The sequence below is a fragment of the Eleginops maclovinus genome, chromosome 4, assembly GCF_036324505.1.
Source record: "Eleginops maclovinus isolate JMC-PN-2008 ecotype Puerto Natales chromosome 4, JC_Emac_rtc_rv5, whole genome shotgun sequence".
Classification (NCBI taxonomy): Eukaryota; Metazoa; Chordata; class Actinopteri; order Perciformes; family Eleginopidae; genus Eleginops; species Eleginops maclovinus.
This window is the reverse complement of record NC_086352.1, coordinates 19,002,357-19,015,651: the sequence shown is the minus strand read 5'-3', so window position 1 is coordinate 19,015,651 and position 13,295 is coordinate 19,002,357. Positions and strand designations below refer to the sequence as shown.

The 13,295-nt window shown below is 39.8% G+C and overlaps 2 protein-coding genes across 3 annotated transcripts; one reads left to right on the top strand and one right to left on the bottom strand.

The window, feature by feature from the left end:
- The first annotated feature begins 1,670 nt into the window (after nt 1-1,670).
- On the top strand, nt 1,671-8,617 carry cilp (cartilage intermediate layer protein, nucleotide pyrophosphohydrolase). Of its 2 annotated transcripts, XM_063881235.1 has the most exons (9): nt 1,671-1,747; nt 2,532-2,702; nt 3,355-3,408; nt 3,506-3,775; nt 3,945-4,124; nt 4,222-4,527; nt 4,659-4,767; nt 4,891-5,039; nt 5,213-8,617. In XM_063881235.1, exons 2-9 carry the CDS (start codon nt 2,636-2,638, stop codon nt 7,570-7,572), a joined length of 3,495 nt encoding a protein of 1,164 aa, XP_063737305.1. In that variant the 5' UTR covers nt 1,671-1,747; nt 2,532-2,635; the 3' UTR covers nt 7,573-8,617. The 2 variants fall into 2 exon arrangements, with proteins under 2 accessions (XP_063737305.1, XP_063737306.1); XM_063881236.1 differs by lacking the exon at nt 3,355-3,408.
- eif3jb (eukaryotic translation initiation factor 3, subunit Jb) lies at nt 8,361-12,932 on the bottom strand. The gene is made up of 8 exons (XM_063881237.1): nt 12,692-12,932; nt 12,452-12,540; nt 10,362-10,416; nt 10,138-10,241; nt 9,919-10,015; nt 9,626-9,796; nt 9,439-9,512; nt 8,361-9,131 (listed from the first exon to the last, which is right to left on the bottom strand). Exons 1-8 carry the CDS (start codon nt 12,702-12,704, stop codon nt 9,003-9,005), a joined length of 732 nt encoding a protein of 243 aa, XP_063737307.1. The 5' UTR covers nt 12,705-12,932; the 3' UTR covers nt 8,361-9,002.
- Between the last annotated feature and the right edge of the window lie 363 nt (nt 12,933-13,295).

Below are 13,295 nucleotides of genomic sequence, written 5' to 3'. Positions count from 1 at the left end.
GCTGAGGAAACACAGTCATTGGTGAAGGTAAACAAAGGTTGTGCTTGTTTAACTGAACACACTGTCTTCATGTCAAGTAATATCCTTGCATGTCCAGCACAATGTACTTTATGTAACATTTACCGCGGACACCACTCATTTGTCCCCTCACCCGTCTTGGGAACTGAAGGAGGAGGTGCAGGGCCTGTTTTTATTTTTCATGGGTGTTATTTCCCTTGCAATTGACAGGATGAGGTCAGCTAATGAATGTTGTGTGGAGAGACAACAGATAGTGACGACTTTACATGATCTTTTACAGACATGACATTTAGAAACTGCTGCTACACAACCGCTCCCTGTCTTTCTGAAGCTTCTCCCACTGGCCTTTTTCTCTAGAATAGATCTTATGGACAAAACGATGTAAACTCATAGGAATAAAACATCAGAGGGTGTTTTTATAGTGATCAAATACTTCCAAATCCTAAAACATTCTAGGTGATTGGGCTAAAAATCGATCTTGTTATGGTGATATATCTTATATTCAAGGGTTATAGAAATTACTGACAGTTAACCAACAGTTATAGGAAAGACATGCAGAGTTTACAAAGGTTTATGAATACAAAACGCAACATAAAATCTGATAATAAGAACTGACTTTGTTGGTTTGCCAAGATGATAGTTTCTATAAATTGACAGATCTTGTGTAGATTAAATATAACCTACTTAGATACTGTTTTTGCATATTGGCTTTTTAATTAATTCAAATTGACAAGAGCAAACCATTTAAAATAACATTCACCCAGATGAACTCTACATATGTCTCTGTGTCCCCACTGAAACAACACAGCAACGCCGCTGCTCGAGCACATTTACATAATAAGTCAACGTGAGGTTTCGTGGGGTTGCTGTGTAGGTAGCATAAATTGGTGTTTCCTCTTTGTGATTTCAGACATCGAAAAACTCAGGCAAATCACCAACAGTCTTATACATGTACGTGTGTAGATGCATAGAAATAAAAAACAAACTGTTTAGGCATCTGTACTACTCAAATCCCTCTTCACATTAGAAAAATGAATGTTATCTGTGAACTTTAAAAAGATAATTCTTCAAATGTTAAAAATAATTTGAATAAATCAAACAACCACTCCCCTCTCTATTAAAGGTGGTCTAACTAAGTTTGTAATTTATTGCTACAAATGTCCACATCCTATATGTTTCCTAAACACGTAACATTACAAAAAGACAAAATAATCAAGAACCAAATGTATGTTTGACTGTTCAAGTCTGATAGTGTTTTATTTAAAATAACGAGCATAACTAAGGCACTGTGCAATGCTAGTTTAATATACTGGATCTTTTTTTATCAGCATATATATTCTGCATGCACAGTACAGACAGAGAGCAGAGGAGAGGAGCCCCGTTTTACTTAATCACCATTGATCTTGAATATGGCAGTTAGGGTCAATTTATTAACACCAGCAATTGTAACTGAGACCCCCTGACTGTCCTTCTTTCATACATAGTACTATCAAAAAACCATTGGGTGTCATGGTCGTACAATGAAAGTGATAAATGATGAGGATAAACGTGTAATCAAAAGACAATGTGGCCCGATGCCAAGAAGAGGGAGGGCTGCTGGATGCAGGGAGGTATAAAAGAGACAGTGAAGGAGTGAGTCCAAGCAGAGAGAAAAACACTGGAGGACAGAGAAATATATGGAAAGAGTGAAGAGGGACATTTCTGTACAGAAAGTGCACTCAACAAGAAGGTAAGGAAGAAACAGATTATTAAATAAACATGAGTTCATATCAATCTGCAAACCATATACTTTCAAATAATTTGGGCAGAGGATTATCACAATCTGAATTCAATTTAATTTTTTTTTTAAATATAATCAGAAAATAAATAGGAGTCTTACATGAACACTAAGTTGCAAGCAGACTTAACAGCTAATTCTCAAAACCTGTATTTTACATTTTATATTGTTAATTATCATGTACAATACATCAATACAATACATGACTTTAGATTTTAATTGCGATAACTGCACCCTCATCTATTGCATGTAACCCATGCTGCCAAAAACAGCCGAGGGAACTTATAAGTCTGCCATGCAGTATTGTTGCTGGTATTTTATTTTTTAAAGCTGAAAGTGTACAAATGCAAACCGTCTGTGTGTGGGGGTGTTTGGATTGTGTAGCCAGTGTTTCGTCAGTAGATGCAGAAATGTTTGAGTGCTCCAGTGACAAATGGTGATGGCTAACACAGATGTGAAATCTGAGTGCGGGTTTGTGAAGGAAGATGTTTTTTCTCTCAGATAGACAAAGATTATTGAAATTATTCTTAAAGAAACATTTGAGTTTCATAGGTGAACTATTGTAGTGTTACTATGTAAAGTACAACACTAAAACTCAGTTTATTGTTTTTTACAACAAATAATTAATTGACTCATGTAAGGCATGTGTTGAGTTACTTAGAGTAGAGTTAAATGCAACATTGACTATTTGTGTTAGTTACATTTTACCATCATTTGATCTTCATTGTGCCATCAGCGAGGCTCTGCTGCTGGACTCTATTTTCTTTGGAGCTCCTGGTGTGAAACGCACATTAGGAGAGGTGAAAGTTCAAGGGTCGGACGTAGAGGCAGTGTGTGAAAATGTCAATGAGGCCTCTTCTTCTTCTCATCCTGGGATTCGCCACAGCCACTGGTGTCACAGCTCAAGGTGGGTCAATCACCAATACCAAGTAGTTTTTGGCACATAGCTACTAGAAAAAACACAGCACCCTCCCTAAAACATAGGTTACAGAAAGAAAAAGAAAGAACGGGGACATTTAAAAGAGTATACACAGACACATTGCACTAAGTAGAAGTGTGAACAATGAAAGAGGTTGGCTGATAAAAACAATAATGTACAGTCAGTCAAATGTAATGTGTAATGTAGTGAAAGTAAAGTCTAAATCAATTTTATCCTATCCTGTATTTTTGGAACTCTGAACAGGTTTTCTCAATCAGTATCAAGGCTGGTCAACCTTTATGTTCAAAACAGCTGCAACTGAAGTTCAGTTTGCTTTGATCTTACAAATACATGGCACTGCAACAACGGCAAAGAATTCGAACAATTTCAGGTTCCTAAAACGTCTCTCTGGAACTCAAACTATTTCGACAACTTAAAGGTTAGAACTTAGAGGTTAAAACTCTGATACAGAAACATTTTACTCAAGATTTAAATGACTTTCGGAATTTAATGGTATGACTAAAGTAAAATGCAACTGACTAACTCTGGGTTAATGACAACAGAACTACACTGCAAGTGCATCGTACAAAAAACCTTTGAGATACATCCAAGAAACTTGTGACACATTTGTGTCTTGCAGGATCATGGAGAAGAGACAACATAGAGTCGAGCCCCGCAGAGCACCACACTGATGGTAACTTTTATTTGAAATTCAAACAAATATGTCCCCATAAGTCCTTGTTGCTGTTTATTTGAGCCATATTTCTAACAGGTTTCTGTACTCTATTCAGACAACCATGAGTGGACGACATGGTTCAACGTTGATCACCCCGGAGGCCGTGGAGATTATGAGCAACTGGAGGCAATTCGTTTCTACTACCGTTCCCGAGTATGCCAGACTCCCCGAGCAATCGAAGCCAGAACCACTGATTGGGTCCCAGCCCGTGAAACTGGGGAGACGGTGCATGCAGACCCCACTGTGGGTTTCTGGTGCCTCAATGAGGAGCAGGGGCCTGAACGCAACTGCTCCAACTACACAGTCCGTTTCCTCTGTCCAAAAGGTCACAAATTATTTTTATTCCACAACATCAATATTAATTTAGTAACCAAAAGTTAGTGTCAGTGTTAAAGTAGGAATATACAATCTGCATATTTTGCCTGAAAAGTCTGAATAATAGCTTTGCTAGTGATACACATTTGACTGTTTGTTGTGCTCTCTTTTTCCAACAGATGATAGTGTAAACATTCAGGGTACCTGGGGACCATGGTCAAACTGGAGCACATGCCCGGCCCTCTGTGGTGAGGTGGGAGTCCAATTGAGATCCAGAAACTGTGAATCTAGCTCTGTACCTTGCAGTGGATCTAAACGGGAAGCGAAATCGTGCGATGGACCTGAATGCCCAGAAACAGGTGAGCCAGCCCTGGTTTAGTCAGACAAACCCGTCTGTTTCAATTTCCTTTTATGAGACACAGCATTCACAAAATGTTATGTTATTCTACCCTGTAGATTGTACCCTGCAGTGTGGGATGGGGAAGGTGAATGCTGAGTGTGACGCATGCATGTGTGAAGAGCACATCCTGCTGGGGTCTGTTCGTGGTGCTGGAGGTCTCACTGCAGAAGGGGCTACCATCCTTCGCAATGGGAAACTCCTCACCCTTACAGACCACAACGGGCATTTCCGCATCCCTGGTATCTGCTCTGATGGCAACACCACTATAACTGTCAGCCTGCAGGGTCATGCCCCTTTCAGCGCAGTTGTGCCTTACAGTGCTGAACGCATCTCTGTTCTCACTGTCCAGCTAAAAAGAACAGGTATTCACCAAACACTATTCACACTAAAACATTTGATCGCAGTTCACCAAAATGTTCATTTTGACCTGTCTATGAGTTTTTAAGCATGCTGGGAAGATAATAGTTAATGTTATTTTATCCTTTAATTGAAGAGAAGCTTCATGTGTTGAGCAACCCTGAGAGCAAGGCCAGGAGGGAGGGACAAACCGCTGCCTTCTGCTGCAAAGTGGCAGGAACACCACAACCCGAAAAGTACCAATGGTAGGACTTGTTATGTGAAATTATAGTGCACATGTTATCGAGTCACAAAGACGCATCTACTGTCTGAATTATATTGTATACTGAATGTTTAAAGCGTCTCTTTGTTTTTGTGTGAACCAACAGGTTTCATAATGACAGTCTCTTGGAGAAACACTCTGAGAGCACCTTGGTCCTAAGAAATCTGCGTCTTGAGCAGACTGGGAAGTACTACTGCAGAGCGAGTGGTTCCTCTGGGGCTATAAAGACCAAACCAGCTACACTAAAAGTCTTAGGTATGTTCTCACTAAATTGATCAATACAAATGATATATGCAGGAATTTAAATATATATACTGTGAGGACTGAGTAGAGTAATATAAATGGGGCTCATACTGTATTTTACCTCATAAAGATGGCAGTATGATCAAACTTAATCATCATTTTATTTTTTTACATCTCTTACACAGGTAGGGATGAGCACTCATGTAATCCCCTGCCCGAATCCCACCTCATCCGCCTTCCACATGACTGCTATCAAAACAGCACAGACTCTCTCTACTACAATGTGGGCAAGTGCCCCTCCAGTACATGTTCTGGACAGTTGGACAATGGCATCAGGTGCAAAGACAAAATCGCTTACTGCTGTGGTGTCAAAAAGATGGAGGAGAGGCAGCTAACATGCCAGGGCTACCAACTGCCCACCATGGTCGTGACTGAATGTGGCTGCCAGAAATGTGTGGACACCAAAGCCATTGTGCATGGTAGAGCCATTGCTGCAGACAATGGTGAGCCAATGAGGTTTGGCCATGTCTTTATGAATGGAGTTCGAATCAGCCGCACAGGATACAAAGGTACCTTCTCCATCCAGGTTCCTCCAGACACAGAGAGGCTAGTCCTGACTTTTGTGGACAACATGCAGAAATTTATCAACACAACAAAGGTACTTGCATTTAATACTAAAGGAGGGGCTGTTTATCATGAGATCAAACTTCTCAGAAAGAAAGCTCCTGTTACTATCAGCTCTACAGAAATCAATACTCTGGAGCTTGGGGAGGCCGAGGGCCAGGAGGCAATGGTTCAAATCCAGATTCCTCCCTATTCCTTTTATACAGAAAGGGGAGAAGTCTTTACTGGTAAAGTAAATGCCAGTGTAACATTCCTAGACCCTAGAGACGTGTCCACAGCTGCTGCAGCTCAAAGTGATCTCAACTTTGTGGGAGATGAGGGAGATACCTTGCCACTGAGAACCTACGGGATGTTCTCTGTTGACTTTAGGGGGGAGGAAAACAATGAGCCCCTGAATGCCGGTGAAGTGAAGGTGTTCCTGGATTCAGCCCAGGTGAAGATGTCTGAGCACCTCAACACCATGAAGCTGTGGTCACTGAACCCTGAAACTGGCCTGTGGGAGGAGGAAGGGAGTCTGCAGGTGGAGAAGAAAAGAAGAGGCAAAAGGGAGGAGAGAACATTTCTGATTGGCAACATGGAGATCAGAGAGAGACGTCTTTTTAACCTGGATGTCCCAGAGAATCGCAGGTGTTATGTTAAAGTGAGGGCCTTCCGCAGTGAACGCTTCATGCCGAGTGAGCAGGTGGAGGGTGTTGTGGTGAGTCTTATCAACATGGAGCCCACAGCTGGCTTCTCTACTAACCCACGTGCCTGGGGCCGTTTTGATAGTGTAATCACTGGCCCCAATGGGGCATGTCTTCCTGCCTTCTGCGATGAACAAAAACCTGATGCCTACTCTGCATATGTCATGGCCAACCTTGGAGGAGAGGAGTTGGAGGCTGTGTCTTCTTCTCCAAAACTCAATCCCAACCTCATTGGAGTTCCCAAGCCTTATCTGGATAAGCTGAACTACAGGCGGACTGACCATGAAGACCCCAGAGTGAAGAAGACTGCCTTCAGCATTAATGTGGCAAAACCAGGTCCCAACACAGCAGAGGAAAGCAACGGACCAGTGTACGCATTTGAGAACTTGAAAGAATGTGAGGAGGCCTCGTTCAGTGCGGGACACTTTCGTTTCTCAAGGGTAGAAGGGGATCGTTACGATTACAACACAGTGCCGTTCAATGAAGATGACCCAATGAGCTGGACCGAGGACTACCTGAGCTGGTGGCCTAAGCCAATGGAATACAGAGCCTGCTACATCAAAGTCAAAATCAATAGTCCACATGAGATCAATGTGCGGTCCCGCAACATGGGTGGCACCCACCCAAAGACGGTAGGCCAGCTGTATGGACTCCGAGACACTCGCAGCATCCGTGATATGGACCAGGCAACAGTTTCAGCAGTGTGCCTGGAGTTCAAGTGCAGTGGGATGCTGTATGATCAGGAGCGTGTAGATCGTACCCTGATTAAGGTTATTCCACAAGGAAGCTGTAAGAGAGATAATGTCAACACTATTCTTCAGGAGTATCTGGTCAATCACCTGCCTTTAGCCGTCAATAATGACACCAATGAGTTCACCATGCTAGCACCTCTTGACCCCCTTGGACACAACTATGGAATTTATACGGTTACGGACCAAGATCCCCGCACAGCCAAAGAGATTGCACTTGGGCGCTGCTTTGACGGCACCTCTGATGGTACATCTCGTGTCATGAAGAGCAGTGAGGGCGTTGCGTTGACGTTCACCTGTGGAGATCGTGAAGTGTCAAGCCCAAGTGTCTTTGCGGCTCTGCAGAATTCTCGAGGTCAGACAGTTACGAGCGTTGTGAGAGGAGAAGGCAGACAGAACCGACGCCGGCAGAGGGCCAATGCACCTCGCAGCAGCAGCAGACGTAGCACTAGAAATCCGACAGGACGACGTGCCAAGTTCACAAGCTAAACACTAAAAAAGGCTGCTACTAAGATAGGTCGCTAGGGTTAACCTTACATTTTGATTAATTTTATATTAAATATCCTTTCCAATTAAGTCAATATGTAACTAAAGAAATTCTGTCTTGCATCATCTTCATGAGAATATTTGCATTGTGTTACCTTACATTTTCACCTGTACTGTGGTAAATATTTACTTGAAACTGTAAATAGAGTATTTATTACACAATGAGCCTGTCTTCACTTGTTTATACCTCTCCTTTCTGCTCAAAAAAAATACTCCCATCTCTCTGGCTTCTACCAGTTTTGGTTAAGCCCGAAAATACTTTCAAAGTGGAGACATTGCCTTTAACATAGTAATCACGGTGCTGTTATTGCATTCCTTTATTTCCTTGACTTTGTAAACAAGAAAAAGAACACAGCTTATTGTTTTGACCAGTGATTTATTAAATTAGATGCTTATAAAACACTGCAAATGCTGTATCTTCCACATTGTGTATATCCAATAATCCACGTAACATTGAAATTGCTTGAAAAAGAAACGTATGCGCCTTTCAACAGACTGTAGCCCGTATGAAGACATAAGGGGGTGAAGCCCGTAAGCCCCCGCTCCTCATCACACTTGATACAAGCCTGCAGAAGCAATGATTAGGAGACCAGTCGTAGTTAGTTAATCCACTAGTCTGATCCATACTTTTCCTGCATTAGAATTCAAATTTGTAAATACATTGGTCATGCACAAAAAATACCGAAGTACTCTTTGCTTCACACTTTCAAGGATATTTCAGAGAATGGCTGTGAGGTTTTAAAGTCACATTTATTATACTTGTCTATCCCTTTTACCTTACATTGAAAGTCATGTGCTCTCTGTAAAATTACAACTACTACTTACATGTTGTCAGTCTCAAAATCATCCACAACTCAACCTTCCAGAGATAAAGATGAATATTTTTTCTGAATTTGGCAAGTTATAGATACTATATACTTTCCTGTAGGAAAACCATCCACAGGTAAGTGAGACCTAGAATATATACATTCTGCTTGAATAATTAGCATAGAACCTTGTGTTCCTATGTCACGTTACTTAGAACTGCAATACTGTATCTGATATTTTGACAAGAGCAACATTTAATAAGAAAAATTAGCCCTGCAAAAGTCAGACGACAGCAGTTACAATGTATTCTCTATTGACGCTGGGTCACCCGACAGATAATGCGTGATGTGAGTCGAGGCTGAATGAGACAGAAAAGGCAATTCCATATGTATTAAAGAGTTGGTGAGATTGGATGCTCCCTGGTATAGTCCCTCTGGTCATAGAAGCAAAATGAGCGGGGCAACACATAGTTCAGATTTTCCAGGATGGCACTGGACAGCATGAGAAGGTACAGCTGCATTTCTGAGGGTTGGGAGGGGGAAAGGGCAGAGGTGATGGAGTCAGTGTCACATGAAATCCTCATAGTCTTGGGCGTAGCCACCATCAAACTCTGCATAGTCAAGCTCATCTCTCAGCTGTGCTTTCAATCCACCCCCGGGAACAACGCCTTTCTTCTTCTTCTTTCCTTTGTTTTGCTGTAAAAGGAAAATAGGTCACTTCAAATAGGTACTTTATATACAACTATGCATTTACGTCTTTATAATAATATTGAATTCTCTAAATCAACAGTAGAAACAACATACATGTACATGTTACAAATTACCCTTAGGTTAATAAATACTGTAAGATTCAGAAGAAACCACAAAAATGTTTAACAACCAACCAACCAGTAGGGGCACAGTACAGTTGATTTCTATATTGACTTTGAATTTGGTAAGTGAACAGCACCCCCTACTGAATATAAACCTACACATCAGAAATCATAAACATTAAGACACTCACTTTTTCTTGTTTCTGTTTTTCACTAAGTAGGGCTGTCAGGGAATTACTGACTTTCTTCAAGTCTTCTACTTCCACTGTGAGAGTGAGAAAGAAACATGTAAATAGGTTAAGCCGGCAATGATTCAAATGTTAGTTACAGATACAGTAATATATTCAGTAAAACATTTGTACGAGATGTTGTTCTTACATGAAATACAGAGTTCCCGAAACAAAGAATCCAAGAAACTTGAATAATGCACAGATTTTTCAAACTGGGATATCTTTTCCTTCAGCATTCTTTCAAACTCTGTAAAGTCTTCTTTGGAAGATGGACACATAGCGTCGATCCCAGTGACACTGTTTGCAGTGCTGCTGATACCTGAAAAAAAAAAATCATATTTATTAAAAAAGGCATACAGATGCAAAGCCATATTTGTATTCATGTATTGGAACTGTATTACGACTGTGATACTAGTTATTATAACGGTGATGATATCTTACCAAAAGCATCTTTTGCTAGCTCCAAGTCGGCTTCTTCCTGTAATTTCTTCACTCTTAACTTCTCTGCCATTAATTCTTCAGGAGTGAGCTCTTCTTCCTGTAATGACAGATGAAAATTAAAAAGGAAAACAATATTAAAGAGATGACAGAGGACAACAGTTTGTGAATTATAAAACTGTTAAAGTCATAAGAGATACAGCATTTTTTTTAAAAACTCACATTTTCCTCCAACTCTTTCATCTTCTCCTCCTCTTTTTTCTTTAACCGGTTTTCCTTCTCTTTGATCTTCTCACTCAACTTTTTTTTTTCAGAAACCTTTGTCTCTGAAAATGGAAATGATGGAATAATACCACATGTGAATTTGCAGTGAAAGCACACAACTTTGCCACTTAGCATACAATAAAATGGGATTTAAAATAACAAAGAGGAAATGAAACGCATACCTTTTTTCATCTCTGCCTTTTTCTCCTTCTCTTCTTCATCATCATCCCAGTTATCCTGTGAACAAAAGGTGGGAAAGTTTCCAATTATCCATCCAAGGCACGCAGGAAACACAATGCTATTACAGAAAAGTATCACAGTTACAAAGATAAAGTTAAAAGTTAAAACATTATATTACATATTTTAACCATGAGGAAGTAAATTAACTTTTTGTATAACAAACAAACAGAACATTACTTAAACACAATCAAATATATACACAATCAGAAAATTGCCCTGAAAATCCTTTCTTTTTACAAAGAGACCTATCTGCCTACAAAAAAAGACCAACTTTCCAAATAATTCAAGCACTGCCTAATGAAGGGTTCAGCCTTAACCAATCAAACTACACCAATGGGTACAATTCATGGACATCTATGCAAGAAACACATGCAAAGCTGGGTGAGTCTAATTCCATTTTTACCAATATAAATTAATTTCAGTGAATTCAGATTTTAATTTTTGGATTTTATTATCAAATGGAAGAATCTACTAATAACTAAGTTTTTCTTCTCAACTGTATGTATTATTTTTACTCTAATTCTGGTTTATTATATATTTCTACTTTGAGATCTTTCTATTTCTAGAATTGTTCATTTCTACTTTACTTCCTTTGATTTCTAATTATGTGCAATGCCTTGTTTTGTTTTATGGTGCTGCATTGCAAACATTTCCCAGTTTGAGATCAATAAAGTACCTCTCATCTTATCAATGTAATATACTGTAGTGGGGACATTATAACAATTATTTGAAGCATTATTTCGAATGTAACATTATAAATACTAGGATATGAAAATGTTAATAATTATAATGACAGCCCTAAGAAAATCCAATTGTCCTAGGGACTGATGCAACACCCAAGTTAAAATATGCAACGAAAGTCTACAAAGAAGTCAGTGTTAAACTGAACTACAATATCCACATAGTCTTTGTATCACTTAAATCCATCCTTTACCTAAATGTAATAACTCAATTAGTATAATACATATGTTTAGATAATGCAAACTAATTTACACAGACACCTTGAAGAATAATAATAATAATAATAATAATAATAATAATAATAATAATAATAATAATAATAATGGTGCACAGTAATAAGGTGTGTCAGTCCCTGACTTGGCAGACACATTCATCCTGCTTTTTTAATAAGACCACAGTTTGAGATGTAGAGGACATACACTCATCAGTGTCTTTAGTTTGGGAACCATATGTGACAGAAAACTCAACAATTGAACAGGCCTCTACCAGCACTTTCTCTAGGTCAATTATCAGAGGTTTCTCGACAACAACCCTCACCACATACAGCTAATAACCACCTGAAAAGCAGCTATGAATTGAGTGTCATACTATCCGCCTGTTGTTAAGTTCTGGAAAGTTCTAGGCCTCGTCCTCGCCTTGAGTTGAGTCATCAACTCGGATGATGATTTCATCTGATAGAGGCTAAAGTTGGTTAGCTCGCTAACACCGCCTCATGTAGGAGGAAACTTCGGCAACCGGAACAAATTATGTTCCCCTGTAATCATTTAATGCAACACACTTTGTGCGTCGATGACGCACTTTGTAAATAATTCACACAGGGACTCAAAAAAATTACTCTTATTGTCGAGCTTAGCCAAAGCTCATTTTCATAGCGAACTGATATGGGGAGCTAGCCGAGTGGCCCGGTAAGATGTTAGCTACGTTATCCGAATTTAGTCAGTCTATCCAAGATTGACATTGCTTATTCTTGTCGTACAAACAAAAGCAAACACAATTAAGAGTCCATGAATCAAGTTTAACCCACAGTCCTGTACTGAGTGGTGAACATTCACTGTGATAACGGTGTTTAACGCCATTTGGTAACCGAGTTCAGGCTAACGGTAGCTAACGGACTTATGCAGCCACATGAGTTAGCCTAAGCTAGCACACAGCTAACGGAGGACTGACAGCAGCCGGAACTGAAACATGGCACCACCGCTGAAACAAAGATAGATTCACACCAATCGGTCCAGCTAACGGCAGTAACCTCGACACACTAATCTTAACTTAAATCCCAGCGTTTCCCCATTACCTTAACGTCGTCTTCATCGTCTTCGCCTTCCCATTTGTCAACCACTGCCGCCTTTTTATTCGGCTCCTCCGGCTCGAAGGTTTCAGCGTCTGTAAAAACCACAACATGATGTTCGTTAGTGCAATCCACATCTAACGAGTCAGTTTGACAATAACGTGTAAAGCGTGGGGTTTGTTAATCAACGACTGTGACAAGCTAATGATGAACAGTTAGCTATGCTTCATAACTTAAGTTTCTCACCCCAGTCCGCCATGTTGGCTGTATTGGTTGTGTTTGACAGGCTCGCAGTAAGTCAGTGCGGCAGCCCGTTGGCCGCGTTCACAAACAGCTCCCACCTTCTGGACGTCACTGATCCTGTGACCTGGCTTCCCTGGGCTTCTTCAGGCAAATGGACACTGATATTGTAGCCCGGGTAATCAAATTTAAACAATAACATATAACCCATTTAAGCCCTTTCGAATCAATTCCTTTCTAGCTTTTTGTTGAATCGGAACTAATGTTTTCGTCCAACAGAGGGGACACTTACATTGTTACAGCAAAGTATAGATAGAGATAGAAAATATATACACTATTAAATAAAAAGGCATGCACATAATATTTGAAATAAAATCATTAAAATGTAAAGAAATACACATTCAGCAACAGTATATAAAATAAATGTAACATGAATGAAGTGTAGATAACAGTATTACAATGATATCTTCAATACATGTACATTGATATATGTGGGGTTATATGTAAAGTTGGGAGATTTTCTATGTTTTCATTAAACAAATTAAACTTTAGTTAAATATGCGAAATATTTTAAATTATATTTTTAATAATTGTATATATTTACCAATGT